At 33.8% G+C, this 18,558-nt stretch overlaps 1 protein-coding gene across 1 annotated transcript; it reads left to right on the top strand.

The window, feature by feature from the left end:
* Nucleotides 1-7,844: 7,844 nt before the first annotated feature.
* LOC143593472 (subtilisin-chymotrypsin inhibitor-2A-like) lies at nucleotides 7,845-8,740 on the top strand. Its single transcript, XM_077073093.1, has 3 exons — nucleotides 7,845-8,052; nucleotides 8,135-8,233; nucleotides 8,309-8,740. The coding sequence occupies exons 1-3, from the start codon at nucleotides 7,959-7,961 to the stop codon at nucleotides 8,518-8,520; spliced, it is 405 nt and encodes a 134-aa protein (XP_076929208.1). The 5' UTR covers nucleotides 7,845-7,958; the 3' UTR covers nucleotides 8,521-8,740.
* Nucleotides 8,741-18,558: the final 9,818 nt, after the last annotated feature.

Genomic DNA, 18,558 nt, shown 5'->3' with positions numbered 1-18,558 from the left:
GGCTTGGGAGGTGTAGTAAGGTTGTGGTGCAACATAGGCTTGGTGAACTTGGGCGAGTCGAGGACACGCGTTGCAAAGTGATTTGGGTCACTACAATTGTAGCAAGCCCTAGCGGGGTTAATGGTTGGAGCACGAGGGATGACTCGGTTGGGTTGGTTTGATGGTGTGAACCGCGGTGGAGCGGCTTGTACACGGGGTGCTTCTCGACAATATTGGGTAAGGTGGCCGAATCGGTGGCAATTGGTGCACACCCGACATGTGGCTTGTGTCGGGTGGTGACGTTGGCAAGTGTTGTAAAACGGGTGTGGGCCGGTGTAGGGCTTTTTGTTTGGAGGGGCTTGTTGGGCTTGCGGTTGGGCTAACACATAATTTTGGGAGTTGGGTTTTCTCTTGTTGTTGCGGTAGTAAAATGAGTTGTTGTGGTTGTTATTCTTGGAGGATTCGGGCTTGGATTCCTTGGTGGGCTCAGGTGTGGGCTTATCATTGGGCTTCTTGGAATTCTTCTGCGTTAAGGTCCCGGCCTTAACGTGGTTCTCGGTGAGGGTACCGGCTAGGGTGATGGCATCATGGAGGGTTTGAGGGTCACGACTTAGAACGAAGTCTTGGATCTGCATAGGCAAACCCGAGATGTACTTATCAATTGCATGTTCAAGGGGAGTGACCATGTGAGGTATGAGAAGGCTCAGTTCATGGAAACGGTCGTTGTAGACGGTGTCATTTCCAATTTCTTGTTTCAAGTTCCAAAACTCTTCTTCCAACTTCCGAAGCTCATGTTTCGGGCAGAACTTCTTGAGCATGAGTTTCTTGAGGTCATCCCATGGCAAGGCCATGGCAAACTCAGCGCCAAGCGTACACTTCTCACCGTTCCACCAATTGAGGGCATTATTCTTAAGCATACTCGAGGCGTAAGTGGTTTTCTTGTCCTTGGGACATTCACAATGGAGGAATATGCTCTCCATTTCTTCGAACCATTGGAGGAGAACGGTAGCAGCGTCGATACCGAGGTATTCGGGCGGGTTGGCACTCTTGAATTGTTTGAGAGGATAAGCATTTGGGTTAGGAGTTGCGGATGATGAAGAAGCATTCACAGTTTGCAATTGAGAGATGATCGTTGGGAGGGCTTCTACAATGCCTTTAGCAATGCGGGATGACATGCTGCGGCCAGAGTTGCCGGTGCGACGGCCACGGTTGATGAGGCGAGAAGACATACTGCAGGGGTAAAAGGTGTAAAATTCGTAAGCCTTGGGTGAATGTAGCAAGTAAAATTAATTGACGAAATATAGTAATCGTGCATTGAGGTTGAGATTGTGTTTGAGAATTTTCATTACTTACGAGACTTGATTATATAACATTTTATCATATTTAAAAAAAATAGATAACAACATAACTTGAATTAAAATACATGGGTTCATTTGTCGGTTAGGGCTTCATGAACCACCATGGATCCTTCCAACAAATGAAAAATATCGAAAACCAAATAAACAAAATATATCGAAAATCGAATTTGAGGGGGGTGTTGAGGTAGATGGTTGAAGTAGTTCGGGAACCACCCCATTGTACATACTTCATCCATCTGATCAACAAAACACAATACGGAAAACCGAGTTTAGCCACGAAATCACCGTGAATTCAGTTATGAATTTAAGGATGTGATCGTCACATGACCACGTTGATACAATGAGGGTAGTAGATTCGGGTACGTTTGGTGTGATATGCTTTGGCCTAATAAGTTCCACACCATTTCCGAACACTCCAGGAAGGCAACCAGGTCTCGCGGTTGATTGTGATTTATGCGCATTGCACTTCCTTAGGCTCGCAAGTCTTGGTGTCAAGGGTTCGGTAAACAAGTGTGTCCCTCTTCCGGTTACTACATATCCGTCCCACGAATCATTCTTAAGGAGAGGGGAGCAAAAAGGTGGGATTTCCTAAGGAATTTTCCGATTAAAAATCGTCCTATAGTTTTTAAAAAAAATAATTTTTGAGGGTGAGGCATAGCCTCGGATTAAGTGTGTGCTTTTTGTGTACAATTGTATATGATGAACAATATAAATATGCTAAGCTATATACAAAAATTTAAACAAGTAGGGTGCACGTGTAGGAACACGTATAGGGACCCTAAGCATGCTACTAGGTCGTTACGTCTAACCACCTATCCTATAGCCTTCGGCTCTGATACCAATCTGTCACACCCCAACCTATGGCAGAACATGCCGGGGCACGACATTGATTGAATCATAGCTTAGAAGACACTAAGTAAAATACACGTGTCAATATCTAAATTATTCATTCATATATCAATTTTCAAAATCACAAACATTGTCTTAATAATAACGTTACAAATCAATAATACATAACTTAAAACAAAAAGAAAATGTTCTTCATTCATCAAGCAACCTAAGGTCTCATCTAACTTCCAATACTCGATTCATACGATAAAGCTACCTGTGCCATGCGTGAAAATATATATTTTGTCAACATAAAGTTGAGCAAGTAAAACACGATTTTGAGTATATATAATAATAAAAATGACAATTCCATGCAATAATTGTAAATCACTACAACTAGTATAACAATAAATAAAAGTCTTTTCACTCGAATCATTTTGATAACGAGCTAATTCGACGGCGTATGATCATACTAATGAGGATGAGGATGAGGATACCAACCAACATAAAGTAAACACATAGTCACATTTGCACATATCAACTAATCGAGCAATTTCAATTACGCATATAGTGGAATCGTAGTGAAAACAATAATTTAATTGTGAACGCATAACGACCCCAAAACTTAAAATGATAAAAAGGGGGATGTGAATTTACTTACCTTATCAAGTGGATTAAGTGATGATGATATAATAAAAAGAACTAAGATAAAACGGTCAAGCTCCTCGAGATACGGCAACAAAAGTTCCAAATTATAAACGAAAATGTAATAAGACTTCTAATTGCTTTTGGGTTTGATGAGTCTTAAGTAGAGTTTGTAAATAATTAGTTTACTTATCCATATTATTGTTATCATTATTATTGCTATTATTATTATTATTATTATTAATGTATTCGTGATTGTTAGATCTTTAAACAAGTAAAGTAAATATTAATTATAAAACAAAAATTAAACAACAACCTTTTATATGATTCGACTATTTAATTATTAATAAAACATTAATGATGTATAATATGAGAAAGTTGAATTTGTTTTGAATGAGGAACATGGTTTAGTTTATTAAGCAAAAGAAGTTTTTTTTTGTCATTATACTTGTTATATGCTCGACGTATACATATATATATATATATATATATGTATGTATCTTACAAGGTTAATAAAATTTCAAAGGTACGAAAACATTAAATCCGGAGTTCGTTTTATGAAGAAAATGGATTTTTATGAATTTATACATGTATGGTTATCATAATATTTGATTAAAAGTAAATAAAATTAATAATAACAATTAAAACATAAAAACCGGGCCTGGGGGATTTGAACCCGCGCCCCAGGCCGGTTCAAGCTTTATGACAGCATGCGTTGGCCATCAGGCCAGCGCCTCAGTTTGATAAAACAATGAATCTGGAAATTTAAATACACTGTTTGCAGTTCATGTTCTTCCCCAAATCAAACCCTAGACTTTAAATTGGTTTACTTGCTTGGTGTTGATTCGAATTGACTTAGGGTTTTTGTTTGTTGATTAAAAACGAGTATAAAGCAAAGTTTAATCACCGTAAGTGATGATGAAATGAGGGTGAACGACGAGATGAGTTGTCACGGCTCTTGGATTGATCGACGAAGGTCTTAACAGCTTTATATGTTGAAATTAGGATAGGGGTTAGGGTCGCAATGTAATAGGGGTGGTATGGTGTGCTTTAATTGAATTATAAACGGGTTTATATAGTGTTTTGAAGAGGATTTGAGCCGCGGTTCGTTATGGGTGTAATTGTGAATCAATTAGTTGTCATACATGATGTTTTACCACAATTAGAGTGTCGGTGTGACATGTTTAAGGTAACTAAACGATTTGGTAAGGTCAATTCCATTGATTATTCCGTGAATTAAGGTCCAAGAAAGGTGGGGGGGGGGGTATATCGATGGTAGAGAGGGAGAAGAGAAAGAGAATATTATTTTTTTTTGTTTATTTTGCTAGTTGGTCCTTGATCTTTGAGGTTGGATACAAAGGTGAATTAAAGTTGGTTAAGGGTTGTTTTTGTACAACTTATAATTATAATCAATTATATAAATAAAAAGAATTAAACAAATACGAAACTTTATTGATTAAATACCCGAACCCGGGTCGGGTAAAGATTACATAAACGAGAGGTTCGAAAACCCGAAATGTTACACGAGTATTGTCGGTCTCGGGCTTTGATGTACATATAATTATACATCTTTTCGGCATCAAATAATCTCTAAAAACTGCAATTTTTGTCTAAAAACATAGCATAAAAGGTTACTTATCATAATAAAACATAATTTCAGGTGAAACCAAGCCCCAAACGAAAAAACAAGCAAAAAGACGAAGAAAAACAGAAGAAAACAAAGAAACACGCTCCCATGCCTTAAGAAACACACCCCCAGGCTTCTGACACAAGAAAAGACAAAATCTGGAAACAAAAGCACGAGGCCGTGCTCATCATGCACGGGGCCGTGGACGAGAATGCAGAAAAGACAAAGAAGAATTGAGCACATGTCACTAAAAACCACGGGGCTGTGCTCATCATGCACGGGGCCGTGCCTACCAACCACGGGGTCGTTGCCACCTCACACAAAAGACAAAACAAATCTGGCACATGTCATAAAAAGGCACGGGGGCGTGCTCATCAAGCACGGGGCCGTGCCTCACCATCCAGATTGCCTATAAATAGTGGCTCATGTTGCACTCATTTGGTGTGCCTTGAAAAGAATTCTCTCCGGTTTTCACTTATAAAAACACACACTAACACTCACTTTGAAGATCTAGTGAAGAGTTTGAAGGTTTGGAGGTCATCACCACTAATCATCATCATCAACCATCATTACTATCATTAAGAAGAAAGATTCATCTACATTTGGTTAGATTGTTCCAAGTTTAATCATGTATTTGTTATTATCAATCATCTTAATGTTTTTCATGATGCTCATTATGAGCTAAACTCCTTTTACCATCTAAAATCTATGAAGAAGCTTTGTTTTACTTGATAATTAATCAAGACATGTGATGTAGTCTAGTAAAGTACATGGTTATATTACAATTATCTTTTGATGATAAATGTTTCACCATCTTAAATTACTAATTCAAAGTTGGTGGTTGTCAATCTTATTGGCAATCATTCATGATCGATTCATGTTCTTGAAAGATAGAAATACTTTGATACATTATCGAAACATGGATCCTTATATTGTACTTAAAAATGATGAGATATAAGTTATGGTGTATTTTTCTAAACCTTGGTAATCCGAAAATGGCTTTGCTTAGGATATCAAATTAGTTAAAGAAACCATATGTTAACGGAATGTGTAATTATATCCTACATAAATCAACCAATGGGAGGTTGTGTGATGAACTACAACCACCCGAAGCTGTTAGAATTGGTATTCGAGAAATTGAAGTCAATCATAATCTTTCTACTTTACGAAACTACTTGCTAACTTAAATTGACATCATTGAGATGGTATGACATTAGGAAAGGGTGGACTTTAAAATGCGCATATCATCTCCTTAGTGCCAAAAATGCTCACTTAAGGTTTAAGGAGCTATCTATTATATATTGCTACGGCAAGTTTATCACATGTCTACATATTAACTATCAATGCTAAAATGGAGTGGATTCTTGATCTTAGATGGTAACCTTCGCATAATTGAACGACTCGTTTAGAATTTCTTATCTTGGTCACCTATATATTATATATAAGTATTTATATCTTATAAAAAGTTCAAAAATTAACCCCAAAATGATTAAAACCTCCGATTGAAGTAAAACAACGATTTATTATTAGAAACATTTGTGTCCACGGATCGATACTTGGTTCTTACCAATACTATTCTACATATACGATATGTACACTTGCCTATTTTGTGTGTGTTTAGTCTTTGTAGAAATCACTTTTATAAATTTAAAACACGACCTTGTGCAAAAGCAACTCATTCCATCCTTTTATATTTTACGCCACGCGCAGCACACATCAGGCTTCATGACGGTGAGTTGGCAAAACCCGGGCATTGGTAATACCCGACGTTGTCGGTCCTGGGCGTTGGGGCAGTGAGTCGATGCGAATTCGAGAAGTTTCCATTACATTTGTTACAATACCAGAACTAAAACACAACGATCGGTAACCCACACGTTGGTAAGTCGTTGCGAATTCAGTTATTTTGGTAATGTTGGTTACAATATCATAACTAAAACAAAATGGACAGTAAAACAAGTGCTTTGGTAAAACCCAAGCGTTGTCGATTTCGAGCATTGTGGCGGTGAGTTGGTAAAATTTAGACGTTGGTAAAACTCAGGCGATGAGACGCTGAATCTACGCGAATTCGATCAATTTACGTTAAAACAAAGTTGAATCAGTTGATTCAAACATCATCTGATACCAATTGTAGGTCCTGAAACCGGATTCGAGAACGAACATATTTTGCTCTTGATAAACGATCTAGACGAGCAGTGAAACAAACGATCGAGTAAATAATAAACGGATAAATAATAATAAACGATCTCGTTATTGGTAGTAAAAGATTAAAAATATATAATAAACGAACCGACTCCACCCAAGGTGAGCTCCCCTTGGGTGGGTGATTTACACTATAAGAACACACACATATATGACAAACATAAGGCCATGTTTATAGCTAACACACTAATAGCCTAACATTCTAGAAGATTTCCTCCCGTTGAAGTTAAACTCGTGCACCGAAACTCTTGTCTCATATCCGGATTTCTCGCCTACTTTAATTATTTTCTTTATCATAATATATTTAACGTGTTCGTTATTTTGATATCATAAGTCACATTTTTGGCCTTATTGAAGATGAGTTTTGTTTTGTAATATCTAGGGTACTTTAAGTTTATTGAAAAAAAAAATATTAAACATTTTAAATTGATAACCGAGAAGCTGAAAGTTCATCTAGAATTTGGATTTCTATTTATTATGTATTTTTCCATTTGCTAGTATATTTAATTTAGTTGATCTTATTTCCTTTATTTTTTTAATGACTAACGAGTAAAGCTTCCGGCTATTCAGGGTAACTTAAAAGAAAAAAGACGATCACATATGTCCGCGATCGCAAACAACCCAAAGCCTATCATTTTTTGTTACCACGTGCTTATTTTTATCTACATTTCTTATAAATTTTATAAATTGTATTTAAAATAATCCAATATGCATTTTTACGTAAATTTTATTCAAAACAAGCCGGGTCATTGTTAAACCCATAAAAAGATTAGAAAAACTAGAGTCATTGTTAAACCCAGTAAAAAGATTAGAAAATATAAAAATTAGGGGGGCGATATTACACTCGTATATGGCCATGAGGGGGTTTTTTAATTTTTATAGACGACCATGTATGAATATTTGGTAAAAAAAAGGATAATTTTAGGATAATCCAATTTTTTTTCCTAAATGTAAAAAGTGTTGACATCACGGTCAATGACGAAATTTAGATGCACGTTTGCTAACTTAACAGACGTTATTCGCCTATAATGGAAAGCTGTGTCTAAGTTTTGTTTTTGCATTATCAACAGTAAAACATTATATTTAAATAACCAAAAATCATTCATATTTAAGATATCTTCCCTTAATTATCCAGTCGTAGCCTACGTGGACTGAGAACTGTGGTGGATTAAAGGTTTCAAATTTCAATTCATGTCTGCATTAAATATAATTTTCATAAAACAAACAAAATCATTCAACTATATATACAAACACAGACTGAGCCCATAAACACGAACTGAACCCTTAACTTTGAAGTGCAACTTTCATTTGTTAATAAGAATATGGCATCCATCTCCACTCCCATTTCTACCTTCTCACCATCATTCTCTTTGCTCCAAAAGCCTAGGATCACCAACCAGAGTTCTCCAGTTCTCCGTATGTTCCGGTTAATAAAACTAAATTGAGTTAATAATACAATGGTTACATATATTTAATGAAAGTTGTTAATCTTGACCAGGATTGCCATCGATGAGTAAGAGGCCGGGGAAAATCAGATGTTCCATTGAAGGTAAGCCCGCTATCACATCGGACGACAGTGCACAACCAGGCGGTGAAGGTAATACATTATACATCTCATTTCATTAAGTTATTCAATATGATCTGAACTAACTTTTTTGAAATACTATTTTAGACAGATTGATTATTACAGGAAAGAGTTCATGGCCAGAGCTTGTTGGGAAAAAAGGAGAAGTAGCGAAGGCTATAATCGAGAAAGAGAATCCAGTGGTCACTGCCTACGTGATACTGGAAGGAACTCCCATCCCTTTGGATTACAGGACCGACCGTGTGTGGGTTGTGGTGAACTCTGAGGATGTGGTGATTCTAACACCGACCATTCGCTAGTTAACTAAGCGTGATCATCGAAAAAATGTAATAACAAATAAACGATGTGTGCTAGCTATATATTTTGTGACTACTGTTGTTTAAACTTTGTTGGGTAAGAACCATATTATATTATTATGTATGAATGTTTTAATAATTAATAATGTGTAAGCATATGATGTATGAATGCTTTATGTTTAATCAATAAAATGTGTACACACACGTAATAATTCGGTTCTTTTATGATTTGTTTTTTAGATGTTATCCGATCATACAATCCAAAAGGAAAAATTACGCAGAGTATATGAGATGCTAAACAAGTTTCCAAAACTACAAATATTAATTATTAAGTTCGGACAAGGATTTCCTTATATTGATATCTTTGAATTTCTAAACATATTGTCTCACCATTTTAATTTTTACTTTCTCTTGCTTTATAATAAACTACCTTAAAACTCGTATATTACACTGGTAATTCATAAAAATACAATATCTATCTACCTATTCTAATAAAGTAAAATAATTTGGTACATATGTCACTTGTAGATTCATTCTTAGTCAAAATTTCTCACTCAAACTATTTTCATATTTTTAATGATTACTTACTTATGCCAATGTAATAACAAATTATCAACCAATCATTTAATTAAATTATAATTAATTACCTAAATTATAGAGATTAAAAATATACGAGCATTTATGCCGGTATAATAAAAATATTTATATCTTTAATGAAGTCATATCTACATTTTCTTTATTAAATCAATTTATAATTAAACACTTTTCAGTGTAGGAGATGAATGTTGTAAAAATTAATGAACGATATCTATAGTTCTAAGAAAATAAAAATAAGAAGACATTATAAATGAATAACAATTTTATTCACGTATTTATTTAACCTCCATGGATTCTTGGAGTTCTCATCATCTCTTTCAAATTTGTAATACAAAATCGTGTTTTAGTCGTACTAATTTTATATATGATGTTCTCTTTATATGTCATTTATAATGAAACATCTACATATATCATCTTTTATTAAAATTCACTATTCTATTAAAAAATAAATTACAACTTATAAAATCACTATATGCATCTTTTTCGTGATTATAAAGAAATTGCGTGAGAATGTCTCACGTATTCGTATGAATATTCCATTAAATATATAATTTGAACTTATTAAACTATTTAATTTGATAAAATATAGGTTTTTTTAATTAATCATTTAACTTTCATACTGTAATTGTATTTCTTTTGAGCTTCTCATGCATCACAAGGGTTCTAAAACTATTTAATAAATAATCAATATACAACAAACGATAAAACATATCAGACATTGTTAATAAACACTCGTTGTACAATAGTCTCTAAAACAATTTTATTTTTAAAATGGTTTTTAGTTTTTAACACAATACACTTTTATTTTCGGAAGGGTTGACACAAATAAATAAACAAAAAATCTTGAAAATATCCTTAAAAATTTTATCAATGCACTTTCTTAGAAAAGTTACAAATAAAGAATGCTTTAGGTCATAGCAACATACTTCATTATTTGAATCCATCGTAAGAGAACTTAAACCGTAAATCATATGATAAAGATAATATATTAACCTCGATGAAACATTAATAGGGCTATAAGATTAGCTGCCGATGACCCCAAGAGAGGCGACGCAAGCAACTAATCAATGATAAGAGGCATAAGGGGCTAGCTTAAGCCATAGAGAGCCTTACAAATCCTGCAAACATGATCCTTATGAATAGGGTCAAAATAGACATGTGGTTGTTTTCAGCTAGTCCCCATTTAAAAAGGCGTTGTTGACGCCAAGCTTATAAATAGGCCAACATTTAGAGATGACAATACTAAGAACAATGCAAATTGTGGTAAATTTGACAACTGAACTGAAAGTCTCATTGAAGTTAAGACACAGTTACTATGAGGAACCAAACCAACAATACTTTCTTAAGGGCCAAAAAAGCCATATACGAAGACTGAAATTAAGAAACCGTCGAAAAGGGTCAAATAGCCATAAGGTTGTTTCCAGCTAGACTACCATTCACAAATGTGTTCTTGATGTCAAGCTGATAAATATGCCAACGTCGAGAGATGGCTATAGATGGAAAATTTTACAAGTGGACTGAAAGTCTCATCAAAGTCAAGACTTGGTTTGGTTTTTCTGAGCAACAAGACAAGATTTTTAATCTAAAAAGACCCTTCATGTCAAACTTATAGCAATAAAGCCAATCGAAACCAATCACGTTAGCACGGGGAGGACGAGGCACGAGTTCAAGAGTGCCATTGGAAAGTAGTGCAGACATTTCAGAGTCTATAACAGCTTTCTAGTTCCGTTCATGCATGGCTCAGCTGTGTATTATACTTTATACGTGCCCGAGTCTTCGTGAGTGATTGAGCCGAGCCATGTTCTTGAGGTAGAATTGGGTTAACCGGATGTGCGGGCATTAGATCTTCTAGAAGGATAAAACAAAATGAAAGAAAGCCTGAAAAACTTGTGCATAAAATATGTGGTGGCCAACAATCGTCCTCACAAACAGACATATACTCCGAAAATTGATCTTAAATAATTTAAGAGTGATTTGAATTGTTTTCATAAAAAACGTTTAGCATGTGGACTAAACATGTGGCTAAAAAACTATGAGTTACTCACTTTGCTCTTTATATTATTTGACCTAGGTTGGAATACTATATATTTTACGGGTTAAATAAATGTAATACTATATACTTATAAATAAATAAAAAGTTATATGTCTGATACATGCATTGAACGGGTTTAATGAAACCATATATTACACAGGATGAATAATATATAATGTGATCTTTTAAGTTTTAACAAATACAATTGTAAGTATATCTCTATTAAAAAAAATTTGACATGACAATTATAAATCCTGGTAATTATCATATTTTGGACCTAATTAAGCATCTTATTTTAACAAACCATAGAGACGCAAATTGCATATTTAAATACTGATAATTAGTATTAGTGACTACTTTTGCATGGAATGAATGCTTATTAAGTTATTATATATAATAACATAAAAAGGTTACATTGCCTAAATTCTAAAGCTATGTCTAACTTTTGTTTTTTGCATTGTTACTATTGTTAAGAATTGAAAGTTGGATAATGGACGGGATACCCATACAAGTGACTATTAAAAGTTATAGGAATTAATCTTGTTACTTTCAGAAAACGTTAGTAACGAACCGTGTAAATAAGTCAACTAAAAAATCATACATATTTTAGATATCTGCAGGAAAATATTCGATCGTAGGCCAGGTCCAATGAAACCAAAGGTGAAGATGCTAGTTTATGTGGTTGCGTTTAAATAATATTCTTAAGAAACCAGACAAATCATTCAATCTATATATAATCCACAAATTGAAACTTTGAAGTGCAACCTCCTAATTTGAATCTTAGAGTTTTTGCAACTCAAGTGAAAAAGAAGATGGCATCCATCTCCACTCCTATTTCTACCTCCTCACCATCATTCTCTATGCTCCAAAAGCCTATGATCACCAACCATGGTTCTACAGTTCCACGTATGTTTCAAATAATTAATTTAGATAATAAGTTGATTATATAGTAGTTATACGTTAACGTTAATTGTTAATCTTGATCAGGATTGCCATTGTTGAGAAAGATGGGGAAGTTGAGATGTTCCTTGGAAGGTAAGCCTGCTGTCACATCCGATGGCGGTGGACTACCAATCGTTGAAGGTAAAGCAGCGGCTGTCTTCTCATTTCTTCAAATTGGTTAATACGATTTGAAAGAAACACCATGTAATTGTAATATAATACAGGGAAAAGTTCATGGCCGGAGCTTGTAGGGGAAAAAGGAGAAGTGGCGAAGGCTATAATCGAGAAAGAGAATCCATTGGTCACTGCCAATGTGATACTCGAAGGAACTCTCGTCCCTTTGGACTTCAGGACCAACCGTGTGTGGGTAGTGGTGAACACTGAGGATGTAGTGATTAAAAAGCCGATCATTGGCTAATTAACTAAGCGTGATCATTACGTACCAAAATTTCAAAATAATTACTGTGTACGTACTTGCTATGTATTTTGACATTTTGTGACTACTTTGGTTTAAACTTTGTTGGGTAAGAACCGAATTATGTAGGAATGCTTTAATAAATAAAATGTGTACACGTACGTTATAATTCGGTTCTCTTATGATGTGTTATAAATATATATTATTGTGGTTATCAATACCAAATATAGTTAGGCTTTTTCTCCAAGTTATCTTCTCATATATATACACATATCATTGTATCATATTGTAAAACACACCATATTAATGAAATCTCAATCTTTCTCTCTACATATCTTTCTCACATGTTTGGCTATTAGGCTTGTTTCACAACACGTTATCAGCACGAGTTGCCTTTGGAGTTGGATTGCATCATCATCATAAGTCAACATCGTTTCAAGGAACAACATAACAATCGACATGCCAGTTTCACAATATGTATTCGTCTATTGAGGTACATAATTAACCCTCTTCTTTCGTTTATATGCACCATATGTTCATTATATGCATATATACATTATATAATTAATATGGCTCTTTAAATGCGGTTATATGCGTTATGTGCTATTTGAAAATATTCCATGAAATCAAAATTCTTGCTTTCTTTCTGTTTGTTGAATGATTGTTTCCTTTTATGCTTATAAGTTTGTTATAACTTGTTTTATTGTTATATTTTCATTAAAAGAAAAAAAACATGATTGGCAATCGAGATACGAAACAAACTTTTAATATATCTTAAAAAAAATGCTAGCATAGATACTATACTGATATTTCAAATTCCCATTCTTAATGGTATTATTTTATTATTATCGAAAAGTATAATGAGATTAGATGGGTCGATTTTTAATGATATGGTTGATTCAGTCTTGCAAATATATTTGAAACGGATCCAATATAGTTGGTTATTGAAGATATTAAAGTTTTAAACCCCAAGCATCGGGTTTCATAACTTAATAAATTATTTTAGTTTATGTTTATCAACAAATTTTTAGAGAAAAAAGCGTAACCTGTTTTGTGGGATTATTTCTATAAACTCACCATCTCTTTGCTATTTTCTATTTACATTATTGTTGACAATTAAATTCATGTTCCTTCAGTTTATTAATATTTATGATGCCTATGCATATTGATAATAAATTTACATAAGTAATTATGTAGCTAGTTATAAAATCGATAGCATAAAAGATATACCATATTTATGGTATGAATATGATGAATATTAGCGATATCTTTAGTTCATTACTTTTGAACCATATCATATAATCATGTTTTTGAATCGTGACTTAACCAAAGAATCGATATTCTAATAGAAAATATTGGATTATTTATTTTGATTCTTGAGTTGGGTTTTTTTTGACAACCTGAATATTCGAACAGAAAAGAAAGGAGTTGAGCAAGTGTTTATGCCCTATTTTTTGTTATATTATAAGCCAACTTTTGTGATTAGCTTCAACAAATATGTTTTAAAATGTAACATGATTATTTTTATTCATCACATATTATTTATTTTAAAATCGAATTCTAATTTAACATGACAAGGTTAAATGCTTTTGAATTCCATTACCATGTTTTGAGTAACACAAGAGCAACAATGTTTAAAAACTAAATCATAGATAAAAGTATGTTTTGTTTTGTTAATTGGGTTGCTATAAGAAAGATATATTTACATACTTTATATATATAGTTTAAAAAAAATGTTGAATACTACGCTTACCAAAACCAATCATTAGTTTGAGTTTTCGATTGGCAGTGATTTACTTTATACTTTCCTTTTGGTGTTTGTATGTGTATCTAAAAACATGTATTTTATGTTTATATATTTTTATGAGCATGAAACGAATACTACAAGTTAGATACGCTTGTTATGATATTTTAATAGAAGTTATGTGGTAGTAAAAGTAATTGGACATATTCTACAAATACAAAAGTTATATACATTTGACTGTGTAATTAAAGAACCATACATGCAATAAGCATAAAGCGTTATTATTATTTGTTTTATTTGGTGTATAGTTTTTATTTGATGTAACTGTACTGCATACTATAATTTCTTATATTGCATAATTTGTCTTTTTGATATACATTGTTTTCAAGATTTTATAATTTAAATTAGCAACAAAAAAAATCGAAAATGCAGTTTATTGCCACGATCATGAGGTATTATGATCATGTTTGGATGATAGTAAATCCATTTGTTTATTTAGAATAATACGACACCTGAAGTGTCATTCTTCCTAACTCTCATAATTGAAAGTTATAAAATATTAGCATGATAAAACTTACATGATTCATCATGTAATTACTTCTCAATACTTGTTATATGAAGAGAAGATTAATTATGAGGAAAAATTGAAAAACCCCATGAAATTGGTGAATAATGAAAAACAAACCTCAAGTATGTTCCTGAAGTAGCATATCATTAAAACGTATAAAATGTTTGAAGTAATGTTATATCACTATCTTTGATGAATAATGAAAAACCATGAAATTGGTTTGGTTATACTCTATTCCCTGAAACGAATGTGACTATATATATTGATTGTTTTGATCATTGGCATAATTGAAAAGATTGTAAGGATGATCATTAATAATGAGACCTATTCATGCTAACAATGAGATCGGCTACCAAAAGTGGCAAATGGATTGATCACATATGAGATATGGAACACATGATCGCTTGTAACGATAATACAATGTTCTCTCATATAATACATATACGATCATAAACATGAAGTTTATGGATCATGATAATCTAATGGCATGACCGGTTAGACCACACCGAGTCAATGATGTGAAATTATTGAGGAACCAAAAGATTCATCATAATAATTATACATGTAATATTTCTCAAAAGGGAAATCATTTATTTACCAACTGAAGGAGGGTGTGAATCCCTAGATGTTATGGAATTGAGAAAAGGATACACATATCCTAACATGATACCATTTAGTGTTTTGAAAATCGATGCATCGTCTAAATGGTTATCAAGATTGCAACTTGATGTTTGCATGATCTATGGCTTAGCTAATAAGATAGCAAGCATATTATTCCAGACTGGAATATTTACATTTGGTTATACTAATGAATTTGATTGCCAAGTTAATAATGATCATTTTTGTTAAAGACGATTACTCAACGTCTATAATTTGTTGCAAAGGCAATATCACAAGAACAAAGGTTCATGTTTGAATTTGAGTACATATGATGTTACATGTATTAGAAACTAATTCACATCAAGCCAACAAGTTATGATACTTCCTCCCCATTATAATTGGTTTTTGGTCAGTAACCAAGCATTTCTCATCTAATATTTCGTGTGTGTTATATACTGAAATTAATCCACCAGAAAACACAAAGATGAGGTCATAAAGGAAGTTGGGAATTTATCAATCAATCAATCAATCATACCCAGTAAAATCCCACCGACAGCAGAGCTATAGGTAGGGTCTGGGGATTTATGTCGGTATTAAATACTATTTATGATTATATATTTAGAGCCACCATTGAGATATTTGTTTATGGCTCATTAGTTTTTACTTTAATGAATCAACATTCCCAACATTAGGGGGAGATTTAAAGCAGTTGGAAAACAAATTTAGTTGGAATGAATTATCATTGATCCTCAAACTAAATTATTTGAACTAAAAGTTCAAAGGATAATTCATGAATAAAGATTAACGAATGAATTACCGGACGATTCACTGACCAAAAGAGATTGTCTAGCTAAGAAACCTATACGAACTACTAATGCTCCAATTAATAAATGTCCCGGAAGGACAAACGCATATTGATAATAATTCTAATGCACGCTTGTAGCGTGGTAGATTGATCGGTTCCAAAGTTAAAATTTCCTCGAAAATTGGAGCAAGTAATAAAGATAGTCAAGTCGAGGTACAATAAAAAGGTCTCTTGAAAGAGATTAGACATGATGGTTCTTGAAGAACCTAGGTACCAGAAAACAAAAAGCTCTCAATAAATTATATTGTATCATGTCTACACAGATATATGGAATCGAAATAAAGTCGACGTCGCTATACTTTTATATAAATGATGATGATGAGGATCAAGATTATAAATCTGCCTATGAAAAATGATTGGCCAAAGTGGAAAGACACAAACAAGGCAGAGTTGAATTCTCTAAATAACGGAAAGTTTGTTGGACCAGCAGTCCGTACAACTAATGTTGTAAAATGTGTTAGATGTGTTAGATACAAACGAGTATTGTATATGAGTTATGAAAATTCATCAAGTGGTATAAGGCAAAAAAAAAATTGATGGTACAAGAATTTTTGCAAAGACCCATGATTAATTATGAGGAGACACATTCTCCAATGGTGGAAGCAATGACTTTCCGATAACTAAACAGTCTGGTAATATAAAGAGAGAATTGATATGCGTCCAATAAATATTGTTATTCAGTTGATACTGAGAGTTTACAATAAAATCTATGAGGGATTTGAATTATCATGTAACATCCTAAAATTTTGATAAATAATATTTTATATATTATTTCTTAAAAACGGAAAAGTTTACTAGAGTTATTAAATAAATAATAACAATAAAAAGAAAGATAAGTAGGCTAAATAGATGGGGTTAATTATGGACTAAAAAGGAAAGATGAGCCTTAGGTCCATGGGTTTAAGGGAGTATAAATACCCCTCAAAACCCTAATCCTTTCCATTTCCATCCATATTTTCCATCTTATTCTCTTTAAACACCCAAATACACACCCAACCCTTTCGCTTTTCGGCCGCCACCTAAATCAAGGAACCAAGATCAAGATCAAACCTTTTATTGATAAATCATTGGGAATACAAGCTAGATACAAGATCAATAACTCATACAAGCTAGCCGTGACCTAATAACCATACAAAGGTACGTACTTTACGTTTAAAGGTCACATTATTTTTATGAACATCTTGCCAAGAAACTTGACCCAAGAGTAGATTGGATCTAGATACATCATAAAAATACAAACTTGATGATTAAAATGAACCCAATTGTCTTATGATAGTATTCGGCTCATATATAAACCTTAGATCTAGCCTAGAACGTTTTAAATCTATAAAGGTCTAAGCTTTGTGCCTAAAACGGGTTAGATCTGGATATTGATATAACGACGAGAGAAAAACGGTTATAAAATATGTTATAAAAGGGTTGAATTCATGATTAAACCTTAGAACAGTAACTGGGCTATGATAGAAATGAAAAAGATAGAAGGATGAACTGAGCTGGGGGTTTTCGGCCAAGTTTGAGGTCCTTGGTCAAACCTCATGGTTCTCGGTCAACAGGTGGCCAGCAAGAGTTCTCGGCCAACCTGTGTTTTCGGCCAGGGATGGATCTCGGTCAAACCTGAGTTCTCAGTCAAACCTGAGTTCTCGGTCAGACCATAGTTTTCGGTCAACATGAGTTTTCGGTCAAGGGTTCTTGGTCAAACTTGGGTTCTTGGTCAACACAATAGTTCTCTGTCTTGAGTTCTCGGCCACCCTGTTTCTGTTTGACCTTGCCCAATTGGGCCAACTAGTAGATAGTTGGGCCTGACTTAGATAGGTCCGCTTAATGCAAAGCCCATATCCGATTTAAAACAAATAAGCCCAATTTAGAAAATAACTCAAAATGTTAACGGAAACAGCTCGACCCCAGCCAGGGGCTCTGCCCCTTGGACCCTGCTAGGGGCTGCCGCCCCTAGAACCCCGTTGCCAGGGGCGCTGCCCCCGGACCCCCGTTCGTTGTGGGATTATATGAAAATAGAAATACGATATGAGTAGTAATAGATAATTGATACATGTAAATATTATACAGTTAGCCGTGCACAGCTCAAGAAAGGGATTACGATCAACGGTGAACGTAACCACATTCAGGTGAGTTTCTAGCCCCATTTCCTTGTTATGTTTTCGGGGCTATGTGCATACTCGATGTGATAGTTAATACACTTACCTTAACTAGTAAGTGTATGCCTTATATGATTTATATGTTATGTATGTATATCTTAAATGTTAATGAAAGCTTGTCGGTA

Source organism: Bidens hawaiensis, unplaced genomic scaffold (assembly GCF_021521415.1).
Source record: "Bidens hawaiensis isolate Kalapana, Puna unplaced genomic scaffold, B.hawaiensis_p1.1 tig00042253_1, whole genome shotgun sequence".
Lineage (NCBI taxonomy): Eukaryota > Viridiplantae > Streptophyta > Magnoliopsida > Asterales > Asteraceae > Bidens > Bidens hawaiensis.
The sequence above is the reverse complement of the archived record's forward strand: the minus strand, read 5'-3'. Positions and strand labels throughout refer to the sequence as shown.

What these genes read in the sequence shown, in the direction of transcription:
- LOC143593472 (XM_077073093.1), top strand. Translation starts at nt 7,959, where the DNA reads ATGGCATCCATCTCCACTCCCATTTCTACCTTCTCACCATCATTCTCT. An exon ending in CCAGAGTTCTCCAGTTCTCC is followed by an intron (nt 8,053 to 8,134) that starts GTATGTTCCGGT and finishes AATCTTGACCAG; the next exon opens with GATTGCCATCGATGAGTAAG. An exon ending in TGCACAACCAGGCGGTGAAG is followed by an intron (nt 8,234 to 8,308) that starts GTAATACATTAT and finishes ATACTATTTTAG; the next exon opens with ACAGATTGATTATTACAGGA.